Raw genomic sequence first — 16,607 nt, 5'->3', positions numbered from 1 at the left:
TTTTCCACCGTTAAGTTTGAGACCTGTTTTATAATTATCACCCTATCATTTAAGACCAAAGTTTGCTGAACAGATATAGCTTTTGGGCTATCCGTTGTCGAGAATCGAGAAAGCTTTGGGCCTTTTAGGTGTTGAAAGGCATTTTGAGATCAGATCGCAGGACCCGTACGACTGTAGTTGTGTCGCATTGTTGATGTTGAGTGAACGAGAAAAAAACGTTACTTATTTCAGATAAACTTGAGTAACTAAGAATAATACTAACTATCACTCAATTATTGTCTTCTGGATGAGGCATTTTTAAATGCAAGATCGCGTGCATTTTCAAGAGGACTTGCCAAAGTGGCGAACCGACATCGGAGAATTCTCAGCCGATTCGGCCAGTCTGCTTTCCTCGACTTCAAGTGGATCTGCTGATCAAATCACTTGCACAGACTCCCCCTACAAGGTCAAGAAGTCGCACATTGGTATCACGTCTCGAGCTCGAATAACATGCAAAGCGTGTCGCAAGCGATGTGTCGGCCAAGTTGTGCAAACTGCTCCTACGGAAGAAAGCTCCTCAGGTTTCGAGTCGTGTCCAGACTCGGGGTTGGAACATAGCTCATCACAACATAACACGTCCCGACTGCAATCGAACTTCTACCATGTGAAGTGTTTTCGGTGTTCTGTTTGTTCGGTGACTTTGGTAGGGAGTGCTGGTGGTTGTAGCAGTGGGGGAGAAGTTGAAAACGGATATTTTGTGAAGGATGACCGGCTATTCTGTCCAAAGCATTATCAAGTGCTATATGGGGAAAAGTGCACTGCTTGTAACAGCTACTTAACTGGTCCGGTTTTGACATCAATTTTGTCTCATCATATGAAAGTTTATTAAAAAGTTACAAAAAGTAAAACTGTTTCTCTTGTCTATCAGCTTTGTGATTTTTTGTCAACCTTGAAAAAATTCAGTTAAGTTCAAGTATTGATGATAGAAAGTCATTAAAGCGGCTAAAACGTACCGGAAGTTTTTTGAATTAGAAAGTAAGAATTTGCTTACGTTGTTAAAAACAATTTATTTTTCAGCCCACTTAGAGAAAATTGGAACTGAAAAAAATAAGGAACGATTGATTTTTCTTGATGCGCGGTATTGTTCGACGTCCATAAAATATCTTTTATGATGAGTATGTTTCTGTTTGTGAGGATTAGCGTTTTAGTGCGTATCTTGATAACAACTACGCTCCTAATAAGAAGGGAATTCTATTGGCAAAGTATTGGTGAAAGTTTCGCTATTGATAGTTCTCGTTCAGTTCCATTCTTTTCATGATTTATATTCAGCCATGATATTTAATTTGAAAAAAAGTTTTAATTGGGAACTTAGTTGTTTTTGACAAGGCGTTAAATTTTTTGAGCTTTCGTTATTTTTGATACCCAAGCTGGGTCGATTTCTAAAAAAAACATTCTTGCAAGTTTTATGTGACTGTAAATCAAAAAGATGTTGAAATTATTCAGCTAAAGAAATTATTCGGATTTTAAAATGCTTCACCAATTTTAAACGCTTTGAAACGACGAGGGCTGATAAAATAACAAAAAGTTTGCATTAAATGAGCTACCAAAATGACACGATAGAACTAAATTTGAACTAACAAAAACAGGATTGATATCAAAACCCTCTTCAACAAGGTGATATAATGGCTGTGCTGGGTAGAAAGTATCACAGTAGTTGCCTGAGCTGCTCTGCGTGCAGAAGTGTGATCAAAGCTAACGAGCGTGTGAGCACCTTAGGAGGCGGTGGGGCTTTAGCCCATGATATCCTATGCTCGCAATGCAGCAAAACGGTGTGCAATCAAGACTTTGATCTCAGGTCAGTTAGTTGCATTGTTCACTTAAAATTGATACCGTTAGGGACTGATGTTCTTCAAATTTCTTCATGTTAATTGTGGTATTTGTCATGCTCTTTTGTGAACGTTGTTTATACGATGTGGAGTCTAGTTAAACCGGTTTCATTTGAAGGAATTCGTTTCATAGCTTAGAATGTTGAGTGCTTTCTAAAGGGCATTAAATTATTCAAAAAGTTCATAGCAATTATTGTAAACGTCTTTTTTATGCAAAATTTTCGCTTGACAATTCGAGTGACTTTTACGCCTTTCATCATCATCATCATCGGAGTTGTTTAACAGCCGCACAGCGATAGCTGGGGCTATTATTGGCCTCTTGGTTTTTTTATTTCGTCGTCGCGATTTTTGTTACGACCATATGACGTCACAACCACTTCAAATCTGATTTTTGTTCATTCGTTCATGTAATTTCAACTGAAGTGCGTGTGTGACGTCATTTTTCGCTCTTAGTGGAGCGAGTTTTTTGTTCATTCGCGTGATTAAATTTTTGGTCACACTTGACTTACCTCACTCTCAAAAATGACTTCCTTACTTTGAAGTTGACTTTTATTTACTTTAATTCAAAGAGATAAGGTCAAATGGGTGTGTCACTCTAAATGAAGGTTATTTGAGAGCAGTTAATAGAGGCAGCAAAAACTTATACAGATTTTTAATCAAAATATAACATATCGGCCTTCAATGAGAAAGCTAAATTTTTTGGTCTGTCTCTTTTACTGTTTTCTGGAGACTGCAGATCTACGAAGCTATTGCGGCTATTTTCTGGCAATCTGCCAGCTTTGTTTAGGCACTCCTTCTAGAACTCAGAAGTGCGTCGTGCTCGATGTTAATAGTGCTGTTCAAACAGATGCGTTTTCAATTTATTTCTTGAAAACCATGACTGTCTGCTGATCTCTGTTCTGCTGGCAGTTGATTCCACTTTTTTGTTCCAATGTGGTCAAAGGCGTTACAACCAATAGCAGTCCGTTTTTTATGGCATACAAGTTTCTTGAGTCGGAAGATCTCTTTCCAGTTGCAAGTTGGAAAACGCTGAGGTACAGAAGTAGAAGTTCTTTTTGCGTTTGACTTTTTGCGTTTCGCGTGATCTAAAATTGTCTCTCAATCACAATTTCAAGCAGCTGAACTCAATCGGTTGCAATTTAATACGAAAAGTCAAATGAAAAGTGCGCCGAAACTGCTGCCATTTTTTACTTTAAATCTTAAATAGTGGTATATGTTAACATCTACTGTGGTTATTTGAAGCCCACTATTGAACTTTTTAGTCCCATTTAGGCTTCCCCTCCCTTCCTCCCCTCCGACTGAAGCAGGCTGCAATTAATTAGAGCACCCACTAGTCGTCCGAGAGCAATTCTTCCGACGTTTAGTCTGTTGTTTAATATTCGCCAAAGCGACAGCTGAGACGATTTTTGATCTTCTACTATTAAAGAAATTGTGTTGAATTGAGGCGCCGCAACGTCTTTTTTGAAGAGGAGTATTGGTGAAGCGTCTTTTTACGGCCTCAAAAGAGAGTAATGAAACAATTCACAGAGCATTTAAAATAGTGAGAAAAGGGTGGTTGAAAAACATCGCTATTTAAATGTTCTCTATTTTCACGTGCAAAAATTTGACTTCCATTTTTATTACTCTTTGATTTATTTTGTCAATTTGTTTAAAAATTTTTTGAGATCGGGGTAAAAGCTCTTGAACGAAGTTTGAAGCAATTATCGTAAGTGTGTCTTTTTTGCAAAATTTTTTGTGAACGTTTTGCTTAGAGCATTCTTTCGATTTCACATCTCGAGTAACTATAACGCTAGACTGTTGATTTTAACTTGACCTAAGTTGCTCTTAATCAGAAATTGTCTGTTGCAAAAACAAAATAGATTGTAAGATGAGCTATGACAAGGGCCTATGCGAGTGGCAAAAGCTTGAGTCCATTTTTCTGGAGGTTGTGGGTTTGAAACGCTCCTTGGAAAGAATTTTTTGCACCCATAAAAAATTGTCTAGTGAATAAACCCTTCTGAATAAAAATTGCTCCGCTTGTCATTCGATAACAATTTGTCCGACTTTAGTCTGTTTATGTTTAGGATTAATTGAAAACTGAATCTAGTACGACCTTTTGACACGTCTCTCCAGTTATTTCAGCTGTTCTTAATCGATAATTTGGTTTGTATCTGAGCACTTTATGCATTTTCCTCTTTCAGATGAACTTAAACGAAATTATTAATCAAAAACAGCGTCGAAAGAAATCTAGAGGTGACTGGAAAGGTCGTAATAGAGCAAGAATAGGACCTCCAAATATGACTCACTCCTGCTTCGTGAGCAAAAACAATCAAATTAATACTGACCTTTGAAATCAAAATTTTCAACTTGAACAACACGTGGCTACTAAAACACTAGCTGGAAGAAAAGAAACTCAGAGGCGTCTGGAAGGGTCGGGTCGTACTTTGACCTCAAAATAATCGTAATAATAGGTAATACCTGCAAAATTTGGAAGATTAGAGATAACAGAGTCTGGCTTTCTGTAGTTGTGCGAGAAATCAGGGAGAAAAAAACTTGGTAAGGAATTACGAAATTTTGGTAAGGGTTTGGAAATCTTCACTTGCGTAATTTCATCTTTACTTTAACTTAGTTTTTTTGCCGGAATAGTTTCAATAGCTTGTACTGTCTTGAAAAATTTTCCAACTATATGAACTGGTTTGGAGTTTAGTTGGCGTTTAATTGCTATCGAACGAAGTTTAAAGCTTTTTTGTAAACGCGTTGGTCTGCAAAATTTCTGCCTGACCGTTTTGACTATTTGAGTGGCTTTTACGCCCTTGGCGTTTTCGTTTTGCGTGTTCTAAATTTTTCTCACATCTGTACTTTCAGCAAATGAACTGAAGTGGCGGCCGCTCACTAGTAAAAGTCAAATGAAAAGTGAGTCAAAATTGATGTATTTTTACACTTAAAATTCTGTTAGTGGTATTGTGGTAAATAATAAACTCTGATGTCATTTGCAGCTCCCATCCCCTTAGTGAATTTAGTTACTCCCCCACTGAGTGTTATCCCCCTCCACCAGAGTGAAGAAAGCAGCAATAGATTTGAGCTCTCACTGAACGTTAAAGAGCGTTGATCGTTAATTTGCTTTTTAATGCTTTGATTTCTTTTACTCTTTTTGATATCCTATTTTTTCTCAACAATTTTTTGCTTTTTGATTAAATGACATCGGATGATGTAAGTTCATCGAGATGTTGATCTCTTTGACCGACTGATTTGTTTGTCGCCGGATACCTGCTTTTTAAAAATTTGTGCACTGATCGAATGGTATTGTTGAGGCTGCTTATTTCGGATTTCAAGTGTATCTTTTTCTAACTCTTTCAAAACTTTTTTTATTGTTTTTTTAGCGTATGATACTTTACTTATGGGCACAGTGTTCATTCATCGCTTTTTATACCAACTCTTGTTCTTTTTCTTTCTCAAGTGCAATAGTATCAGGTGTAATTGTATGTTTCCTAATAGCCGCCGCCAGCCTCTCAACGGCTACTATTTAGGAGCTCTCCTTTTTTCATTTCTCTTTACATTTTATCAATTAACATAAGTCAGCACTTTCACGTTTGACTTCTGACTTATCTCACTCACTATTTCTTTTGAATGGAATTCAGATTTCAAGCATCAAATTTACGCATTATGATCAACGTCCAAAAGCGAAATCAAAAGAACCGGAATAATCTAATTAATCCCGCGGACTATGAATTTTTGTTAAGACTTAAAGATATCAAAGTGCCTTACAGTATATTTGTAATTGATAGCCGCAGTCAGCCTCTACACGGCGTTACGTTTTACATAAGGCATCACTTTCACGTTTAAGTCACTTACATCACTCACCGTTTCAACTGAATGGATTTTTAAAATTCTTTCTTTCATTGAATTGTGCAATGTAGTGTTTACAATTAAAGTCAAAAGAGAAATCAAAAGAAATGGGATAAACCGATCCAGGTCATTAAGTCATATTGCATTAGGTTATCAAAGTTCATTAGAGTGGTTGCTTATTGGCATTACTTTTAAGCTTAATATACTTCATTTTAGAAGCTGAATTAAGTATAATTTTAGGAATCTAACTGAAACTGTACTCCTATGTGGAACCTTTTTTGACAATTAGATATATTCTGTAAATTTTCTTTTTCAATCGCGATGTGCTATTTTCCGGCGATTTGTCGGCTGTGTTTTGTTCATTAATGATATCGTAGTTTTTGGGGACTCGCTTACAGCTCACCAATTGTGATGACGGAAATTGGTTTGTTCCACTGCTATGCCTAGTTTGTGAGATCAAGGGTTGTCAATTCTCCTGTTTAGTTTTTATCATTTTCTCGACTACAGCTCATATGGGTTCTATCAAATGAATTAGTGATATTGACTCTTTTGAATTAATTAATACTCTGAACTGATATTATCGAAGAATTATTCAATTTTTGGGCTCTAAATTTTTGTCTGTTTTTTTAACGTTGTGTTATTTTTCGTCGTTTGGTTAGTAGCTGCTGTTTTAATGAGAAAATAGCTGGATCAAGGTGAGCGGTTTGTATGATCTTGCTATTTTAAAATATTTTTTGTCTGCTTGGACTGTACTTTGCTATCGATATCCATCATTGCTTCTTTTCGCTGGTTGTTATTTGGAATTGTTTTTAGTCGCTGTTGGCATCGACAATGTAAAGATCAAAATCAATTTTAGAAATCATTTTTTACAGTTCTTCGTTTTGAATTTTTTCTTGCTGATATAGGCGCCGTTTAAAAAAGGTTTCCGTGTCTGGGTTGTTTTGTTTTCTGCTGTTTCTTGCTAATTGATGAAGGTCACATTGTCTTTTGCATAGAAGTCCTCAAAATTGCGTCTAATTTTAGTCAAATTCAAGTATTAAATGAAGTGGTTTTTAGTTTGTGGTTTTAAACTTTTTTGTGACTTGGGGAGTGAGAAGCAAAGATATTTTTTCCGTTTTTCAGAGTGATTTTTGTCGAGGTGCTGCTATTTGGCAGTGTTGTAAATTGATAGGATGTCAGAACATATCCTTAAAGTGCTTTTTCAAGGTTCAGTTTTTGGGTTTTAATTTGAAAAATTCTAAATGTGGTTTTATCTTCGTTTCTTGCTTGTTTTTGAAAAAGTGCTTTTGATCATCTTTTAATGCCGTTTGTACTGATTTAAGTGCGTGTGGTTTCTTCAAAACTCCGCTCTAAGTTTTTGTAAAAATGAATCACGCTCTTCGTTGATATTTTGAAACTATGTCTACCAAAGATATCGCAGCTACTTTCTGGCCATCTATCAATGTTTTCAATGGAACTTCGCAATATAAAACAGCACACAGTATTCTTTCGTTGATTTAAACACAAAAACGTTTGCCAGTACATGACTTCAGTTTTTGCTGTTAAGACTGCTGCTTCTAAGCGATGTTTGCTGGTTGTTTTAATAGCAATTTGGCATCTAGATTAATGCCAAATAGCCTAAAAGACTTGAAAAATGGATTTGAAACCCACCTAAAAGACTGGATTTGAAAATGTCTCCAAGTAATGTTAAGTGTTGTGTAGTGTCTCGGTGTTATGTGCTGGTTGTCACAGTGCAGACATGAGAAGCGGAGACACTATCTTAGCCATGGGCTACAGTTTCCACGCCTGGTGCTTCAAATGTGCCCAATGCAACTCTCTCCTGGATGGACTCTACTTCCACTGGGATTCGACTACAGGCGAAAATGTGTCGCCTCAAAAGAAACAAGTTAGTGCTTGAATATCAAACAAGCTTTGCGAAGCATATGAAATAGTTTGGGGGGTATTCTGAAATTAATCTCTCAAAATAACTCAATTAGCCATTAACATGAGGCGGACATGCATATGATCGTCGAAGTTTTGACTGTGGGATTTTAAGGGCAAAGGCAGAAACAGATGGTCTTTGTGATTATACTCTTTTCCTTCTGAAAAAAAAATGTCCAAATAATTCACTTTAAACATGTCCAGTTTCTATTTTGGGTTCAAACGGTACATATGAGATAACTTTTTGTACCTGTCTTTTTGTCAAATGTCTTTTGGTTGATGCTTTTATTAATCTATAAACCAGGTATTCAAACATTGTTTTCGTTTCAGGCGGATGTAGAGTCACAAGCTCCTGGCGAGAAGAGCAGCAATAAGCCGCTAGCTCTGTGCCCTAGTTGTTTCTACGTGAATAACTGTGCCCACTGTTATCATTGCCAATCCCCGATAGACCCCGGAGGCAAGCGACTGGAGATTGGGAACCGGAGTGCGCATGATGAGTTGTTCACGTTCCACCCTAATTGTGCAAAATGCCACAATTGCTTTCTCTGCTTTTCAGATGGAGAGGAAATAGTTGTTAGGGATTCAGGTACTAGTTTTGATAGCAAATAGTAAAATTTTAAATCGTAAATTTACAATGCAATTGTAGAAATCTAGCAGTGGTGAATTTTACGAGGAGTTAATTCGCTTTAATTAGTGGCTTCCAATAATTGACAGAAAACGTTTTAGAAAATCGCGTAATCTATTTCGTTTTATGAAATTCAAGGAACTGGATTTAAAACGTGATTAATGTCGGAATTGGTAATTTTCGGTGAACTGTTTTCTGTCAGCCAAGTTACGAACCGTTAATTTGATTTACATTATGAGAAATGATTTTTAATAGCCGCACAGCGATAGCTGGGGATATTATTGTCCTTCTCTTGGTTTTTTTGTGACTCGAAGAGCAGTATTGATTTTTTACCGGAAGTACTATTCGTTCAGACGATGTTTTGACCTAAAAGCGAAAGTGAGTAAAGTTGCCGTGTGAACTAATTTTTTTCTGAGCGAGAGAAGCTTTTTGATCATGCGCTGCGTTTAGTGAATGACTTTTTGACTTTGAAAAGTAGTTTTTGACTGAATGGCACATATCGATAACCATTTTTGGCCGTTTTTCCGTCCAGGAGGCCCGTGTTTTGCTTGTAATTTGGTTTTTTGTAGAAATAATTTTAATTCGATATGCTACGTTGAAATGTAAACCTCGGAATTTGATACCACAGTGTTTTGCAGAGCCTGAAAATGCGCTTAAAGTTCAAAATGGGCACATATTTCTTGATTTTTTAGTTAATTTTTGGCTTTTTTTCTGTTCTAGTAATTTCTTCATTTTTGGATCTTTCAGTCGTCTTTTTGTCAAAAATCAGTTAATATAGCAACTTTCCTTTGATAATTCATATACTAAACGCCTCTTTCTATCTCGATGTGATTTTTTTAATAGCCGCACAGCGATAGCTGGGCCTATTATTGGCCTTCTCTTGGTTTTTTTATTTCGTCGTCATGATTTTTGTTACAACCATATGACGTCACAGCCACTTTTTGTTCATTCGTTCATGCAATTTCAACTGAATTGCATGTGTGACGTCATTTTAATTCAAAGAGATAAGGTCAAATGGGTGTGTGTCACTCTAAATGAAGGTTATTTGAGATCAGCTAATAGAGGCAGCTATAACTTATACAGATTTTTAATCAAAAAATAACAGATCAGACTTCAATGAAAAGACGAATTTGTTTTGTCTCTCTTTTTTACTGTTTTTTTAGACTGCCGATCTACGCATCTATTGCAGCTATTTTCTGTCAATCTGCCAGCTATATCTATAAAATTGTACATATTCTAATCCGATTTTGGTATTTTTTTCCAATTGTTCTAAGTTTTTTGTTTTTATTTTGGTTTTAATTACTAGAACTAGTCTTTTTGTGCAACATGAGGGACTTTAACTTCGTTTCAATCAAAATTCAACCGTTTTTTGGCGTTAATTTTTTGAGAAACATTTGTTTTTTTTTACATTGAAAAATTTTGTCTCAAAAATGTACTGAAAATTTTTTTGCAAAATGTTTTGTAGGTTTGAATTTCGCTTTTTCCGTTTTTGGTTCCGTTCAGAAGGATGACCCGTTGTCTTTACTATGTCTTAGTCCTCTCGGTCTTTTTTGCGTTGTTTCGCTTGATCGATTTTTCGTCTGACGTTTTTGACTTTTCGTCCTCAAAAACGGGATAAACAGGTAGCGCCCAGCGGGCATTAAGTGCTCTTAGAGCCTTTCAGCTCAAACTGTTTTGGAGACATATGCTTATGGTATGAAGGGCGGTTCTTAGAGATTGAGACACCTCTCCCCCCTAGAGACCCCCCACCCCCACTATTGCCTCCACCCCCCTCCGCACTGTTGCCGCCCCAACCCAGTGTTGCCCCCATCAGCCCCCGATGAACCCCCTCCCCGTGGCTAGCTACTGACGAAGCCAACCGCTCGCCGGTCGTTTGAGAGCAATTCGCCCGACGTTAGTCGGTTATGTTTCATTGTTTTTGCTGAGCCGGAATTTTAATTTTGTTTGTGCGCCAGACAGCTGAACTGCTGATGCTACTGGTACACAAGAATGATGCATGCTTCCACGTTAGTCTAAGGTATATTGAATATGTTGGAGGAGAATTATGATGAAAGTATTTTATGAGTAGAATTTGAGTAGATTTTGACTGAAAACTAGTGACTGAGATTCGCAGTTGTCTTGTAAAATTAAGTAAGCTTTTTGACTATTCATTGTAGGCTTATCGGAAAAAGCTTTTTAAAAGCTAAAGTCAGAAATTTTTTGAAAGTTTTTAGCAAATGAGTGCGGATAGATTTAAAATGGCTTTTTCTTCACTTCGAGCTGGAGTCAAGTGGGAAAGAAATCAGCTCGACGTAAGGACTAGATGGACTGAATTGAGCGTGCTGTATTTTAGAGGAAGGTTTTTAAAATTTTTGGCCTTTTAAGAGGCCTGAGTTTTTCATTACGCTTTTTTCATATTTGATATTTGTGACATCCGCCGTCGGCTACTCAGACGGTTGTTAATTGTGCGCACCTCGACTTTTTTCAGAAGAATTGCTGTATCGTTTGTTCACGGTTTTGCCGGCTATGTTTGAGTTTTCGCTGACTTCTACAACGCTGAATGTTTTGATTTTCAAGCGATGTAAACTGTTCTTATGTGCAAATTCAAGCAGTTTAACTCAGTTTCCGGTTGCTTATTACTTAAAGTGGAAGCAGAAGTGGAACGAATTCTTTTGTTCACTTCAAAACCTTGTCTTTAAACCTTGTGCAAGCTATACTAACGTTTCCAAAGCCCCTTTGTTAAATTATAGGCTAACGCATGGTACAACTGTGGGTTCCATCTGTCGTTTGAAAGCAATTCCTTATTCGGTTATATTTCAAAAAAAATACTACATTGTATTTCGATTTGGTGTCCTTTTTGGTACGAGGATGATCAATGCTGGCTAATTGCTCTCAAACAAAGTTTGTAGCAATTATATTAGTCCTGTCGGTCTTTTTTATGCGATTTTTCGCTTGACCGATTTTTCGTCGGACCCATTTGACTTTTCGTCCTCAAAAAAGGCATAAACAGGTAGCGCCCAGCGGGGATTAAGTGCTCTTAGAGCCCTGCAGCTCTTTCGGCTCAGACTGTTTTGGAGACTTATACTTATGGTGTGATGGGCAGTTCTTAGAGGTTAAAGACACCCCCGCTGTTGACACTCACACTACTGCCCCCACCGCGCTGTTGCACCCCTTCCTACTTATTTTGATATTAAGTTACTGAAAATTTTTTGTTTTCCGTGGGATAGCTTTCCCTTTTTTTAATATGACAGATTTCAGCGATTTTTTTTAAATAAAACTTTTTTTTTATTTTTTTTTGAAAGAAAAATTTTTTTTAAGTTTTTTGAAAGTTTTTGTCATTTTATAGGTTTCGCCAGCCTCAAGAGCCACATAAACTCCTCTAGGGTTTGATTATAGGTTGCTGCATAGCTTCTAGATGTAATGGAATGTTTTTCAGGATTTTAATATCAGCAATTTTTAAAAAATACTTCCAATTTGTTCATGTGTTTTTAAATCTTTTTTGAATCATTTTTACCGGCACCAGGGTCCTAGGAACCTCATACATGGCCTAATAATAAGCTATTGCATAGTTTCTAGAGTTAATGGAATGGTTATCAATATTTCAATGACTCCAGCTTGAGCAATTTTTTGATAAAATTTAAATTTTTTCCCATTTTGAAAATTTTTATCAGGTTCCATGTTTATGGATCTCGATGACCCATTGAAACTTTTTAAAGCTTAAAATAGGGATACTGGATGGTCTCTTGAGACAATGGAATGTTTTTGAATATTTTAATATCTTGAGTTTTGTTAAAATTTGCTATTGTTTTCAAGTTTTTTTATTTTTGTCCTTTTCTGAGTTTAGCGATCATTACTGGCCAAAGAAGTTTTTCATTTCTTTCAGATGGATTACCTGACATAACTCCAGAGACAAAAATTAGTTTGGAACATTTTCCCTGCAAAATCTGGAAGCTTTTTTTAAATTTTGCAATTTTTTAAAATATCAGTTTATTTGATTTTTTTTTACTAAAAAGGCTAAAAAACTGTTTTTGAGTCAAATCAAGCTGAAAATGGCCTCACTAAACCTTGGCTAGCTGCTGATGAAGTCAATCGCTCGCCGGTCGTTTGAGAGCAATTCGCCCGACGTTAGTCGGTTTTGTTTATTCTGTTGCTTGTCTTTTCTATTAATTTAATTTTTGAATTAGTATGACATCATTTTGTCTGAAATTTATACTTTAAGGAAGAAGTATTTGTTGTTTTTGTCTCAATTGCTTTGATGAGAAATCTAATTGTATTTTCATAAATTTGAGCATTCTTTTTTGAAAAATTCAACTTAGTTTCTAAAATTTTTCTCTGCTGTTTGGTTTCTTGACCTTGAGATTAGATTCATGAATTATTTGAGGGCAATTGATAGCCATGTCAGCTTTTTCAGCCCATTAGTATTTTGGCCATTCTAAATATTTCAGACTTTTTTAACGTTACCAAACGTTATCAATAATATAAAATTTTGCTGCATTTTGTTTCTCTTGGTGATAGTGGTTTAAATTTCACCAATTTTTAGATCAGACTTCGGGAGATGATGAGTTAATGGTTTATATCAAAAGGTTTTGGCTTCAGCTGCAATTACAGTTTTTTTGTTAAGTTTTGATGCTTCGAGTTGCTTCCGGGATTCTTCTGGCTATGTTTTTATTTCATCATCAAGATTTTTGTTACGACCATATGACGTCACTATCACTTCATATGCTTTTTGATCATCCAGTTTCAGCTGAAATGCGGGCGTGACGTATTTTTTCGCTCTTAGTGGAGCGAGTTTTTTAATTCGCGTGATTATATTTTTGGTCACACATGACTTACCTCACTCAAAATTGACTTCCTCACTTTGAAATTGAATTTTATTTACTTTAATTCAAGGAGATAAGGCCAGGTGAGCGTATATCACTCTAATTGAGGGTTATTTAAGAGCAGCTAATAGAGGCAGCAAAGATTTATACAGATTTTTAATCAAAATATAACGTTTCAGCCTTCAATGAAGAGACAAATTTTTTGGTCTGTCATTTTTACTGGTTTTTTTGAGACTGCAGATCTACGAAGCTATTGCGGCTATTTTCAGGCAATCTGCCAGCTTTGTTTCATTAGATAATATGTATCATTTTGAACTTTATTCTACCTATTTATCAACTTTTTCTACACCCTCAGAAGGTAATTAAAGTCAAACAGCTTCTATTATTACTGATCATTTCTTGCTTTTTTTTATACCGGCTACCTCTTTATGGGTTACGGCTTACAGCAAAAATATGGTGGTTTCAGGAACAATCACACATATCGAAATAGGTCACGATAGCCTGCATCACAAGGTATTCATGCACAGAGATTGCAACCAATCAACTTCTCGCAAATTTATCGAGTCAGTCGACGTCAGCTTACGGTTAGACCAACGCGATAGCTACAGCTCATTCAGACGTTTGCTGAAAAACGTGCCTGATCAGTTAAAATCTCCTAGTAACAGGCGCTCGTGGGCCTTCCCGATAAACACGGGATCATCCATTGAAAACTATCTGCCCAAAACGGCGTCACAGTACCGACTTAGCTATCTAGAGCCGCGCAACTTAGCAACATGCGGCGGTAGTTATCTGAATTCTATGTACTGTCGGTTTATTGTCCCATCCAGTGGGCTAGTTAGCAAACAAGAGAAACTATTGCATTATTTATCGCTACGGTTCCATGAAGAAAAGTTGGTTGAGATAGAGCCTTCAGTGAAAAAAGACAGCGATGTTCCACTTTACCCTAAAGAGGTGCTCTCGACCCTGAACAAAGTCATGCCAAAAGGGGTCAACAGAAGCAAGCTAGAGTCGCATTTATCAGATGGAGATTTCTTTTCTGTCTTCAAAATGAGCAGAGAAGAGTTCTACAGACTGCCGATTTGGAAACAGAATTTCCTTAAGAAAATGCACAATTTGTTTTAAAGTCATTCTTCAATTCATTCCGTGTTAATGTGCAAACGATAAATCGTATAGAAGCATTATCTAATTTCCAGTACAGTTTCAAAGTTTGTTTTGCTGCTAAGACGAGAAAAGCTCGACAATACTTTTTTGTCGTGATGAGCAATAAAAGCGTCAAGTCAAACAAAGCAATTGAATTGGTTTGAAGTTTAGAGTTTGTTGGGGTCTGCCGTGATAAAGCAGATGTATGCTTGAAATATGGGTTTCTCTATAGCCCTAATTTGTGCTCATATCTATGCAATTTCTATTGTGCAATATTTTAGAGAGCTTTTGTTGACATACTGTCGAGTCATAAACCATCAATAGTAATAGACAATAAAAACTGAATCACAATTTCGAAATGGTACAAATGTTATATAGATCATCACTACGACTGATTATGTCACTTCAGCAATTGACTTAAACAGTTCCTTTGTAATTTTGTTCAATGTTTCCACAATAAATTGCTTACAACTATTTCATTAGATTTTAGTGTGAACTTCGAGCGACTTGAGAATTTTGAACTGGGAATCCCACGATACGATTTTATACAGAGAATATCTTTGTTCTCATTATTTTCAGTGTTCCGTCTCAACTCTTCCTGTTATGTAATTTTCCTGCTAAATATTTCAATCTGAATACGAATTGAAATGCTTAATTTGTAGAATTTAAGTCGCTCAATTATTATCATCTGTTTCATTACCTCAATTGTTCCTATCAATTTACGTTCAATCAGAAATATTATACAATTTATGAAAAATATTTATGAATATTAATTTATGAAATTTCTAATAATTGCTTCATTCCGAGATGCCAAAACAAATTATCAATTTACTCTTAAGAAATCTTACTTTTCGTTGAAGAATCGTCAATTTAGCAGCCATATACAGCATGTGGTTAATAGTTGTGTCATTTTCTCAAACGGCTAATATTCATCCGCCCACATTTTAGGCTCGCTTAAAACCAAGATTCTTAACCCTCAATTTGGAAACTGATTTCAACATTTATCAGCTCGTACTAAAATGGCAAACTAAATTAGAATACTTCTTGTAAAACGGGCTGTCGGGTTCTACATTTTTCTTCCATTTTAAAACCCATTTCAATTCAAGTTAGGATATAAGGGGTTTAATCGTGTTTTTTAACAGTGCAGCACCTGCATGCTTGCAATACCCAAATAGCCTTCAATTTAACTTATTCTTTATATCACAAATATACTAGGTACATCGCTTGTTCAGCTAATTTTAACAAGCGACTCTCTGTGGGATCTGTGGTGTCCTCTGCGAAGAGTACGAAAATAACGAAATTTGAAATTTACTCAACGTGGATATGTAGTTCGCGCTAAACTTGATCATGGTGATGATCATGGTGAATTGCTTGTTTGAGTCTGATAGCATTTTTCATTGCTCTCGAACGAAGTTTGAAGCAATTATTGTAAACGTGTTGGTCATTTAATGCAAAGTTGTCGCTTGACCAATTTTGGGCTTTTGTTCTAGAACATTCTGTAGCTCCTCAAGTGACTTTTCAAGCTTCACTTCTTCATTTTGAGTGATTTCAATTGCTCTTATTCTTAAATGAAGTTTGTTGCTAAAATAAGAGTGATTGTTAGCGGTTGAGTAACAATGTGGTTGTAGACTAGTTGATAAGATGCTGACTGCTAACCTGGAAGTCAATAGTTCTCACCCCTATCAGGTCCGAGTTTTTGCACCCAAAATGTTTAAGCTACGTCCCTAAATTAAATTGCTCCCAGCCTGTCGTTCGAGGCGAGATCAGTGGACGAGTTGCGCGTATGCTTTGGTGATTAAATTTTCTCTAGACATTGCGGTGAACTTTAAAATTTTAAAAAGAAAAACTAAAGTAAAGAAATGTGTTAAGTTGCTCTCGAATAATGTGCTTCTTTTTTATGCAGAATCAAGCGATAATAAATGTGCATCTTTTTTATGCGAAATTGCCGCTAAATCGCTTAATTTTTAGCTTTTGTTCTAAAATATTCGTTGAATTATTGCTATATTTTCACACTCTAGTTCTTAATTTTGGACTGGTTTAAGTTGCTCTAGTTCTGAAATGAAGTTCGTTTTTTTAAAGTGGTTGTGAGCGAAAGGAAAGCAAAGCCTATGTAGCTAAGTGGATAAGATGCCAGGGTGCCAACATGATGGTCAGGGTTCGAACCCTTTTGGTGAAGTTTTTTCGCACCAAGAAAACATTTGTAATCTACGCCCCCTCTAAACTAAATTGCCCCCGTCGGTCGTTCGGGAGTAATTCATCTGTGGTTAGTCGGTTTATAATTTATACAACGCATTTCTTGGTTTCAAGGCGATTTAACTGCAAGTATTCAGTCAATAATTTGGAACAAAACTTAGATAACCAAGCCGACTAATAACTTCGTATTTTTGGAATTTTTTCTAGCGACGTTTTGAAGTGATTTAGAGTTAACTTTTC

General features: G+C 36.3%; 1 protein-coding gene across 1 annotated transcript; it reads left to right on the top strand.

The window, feature by feature from the left end:
• The first annotated feature begins 235 nt into the window (after positions 1-235).
• Positions 236-15,021, top strand: LOC142336446 (uncharacterized). The gene is made up of 5 exons (XM_075385287.1): positions 236-821; positions 1,654-1,834; positions 7,392-7,575; positions 7,941-8,196; positions 13,501-15,021. Exons 1-5 carry the CDS (start codon positions 302-304, stop codon positions 14,154-14,156), a joined length of 1,797 nt encoding a protein of 598 aa, XP_075241402.1. The 5' UTR covers positions 236-301; the 3' UTR covers positions 14,157-15,021.
• Positions 15,022-16,607: the final 1,586 nt, after the last annotated feature.

This window comes from Convolutriloba macropyga, chromosome 3 (genome assembly GCF_964194025.1).
Source record: "Convolutriloba macropyga chromosome 3, txConMacr16.3, whole genome shotgun sequence".
NCBI classification, from domain to species: domain Eukaryota; kingdom Metazoa; phylum Xenacoelomorpha; order Acoela; family Convolutidae; genus Convolutriloba; species Convolutriloba macropyga.
Note: the sequence above shows the minus strand (reverse complement) of the source record. Positions and strands in the feature narration are given on the sequence as shown.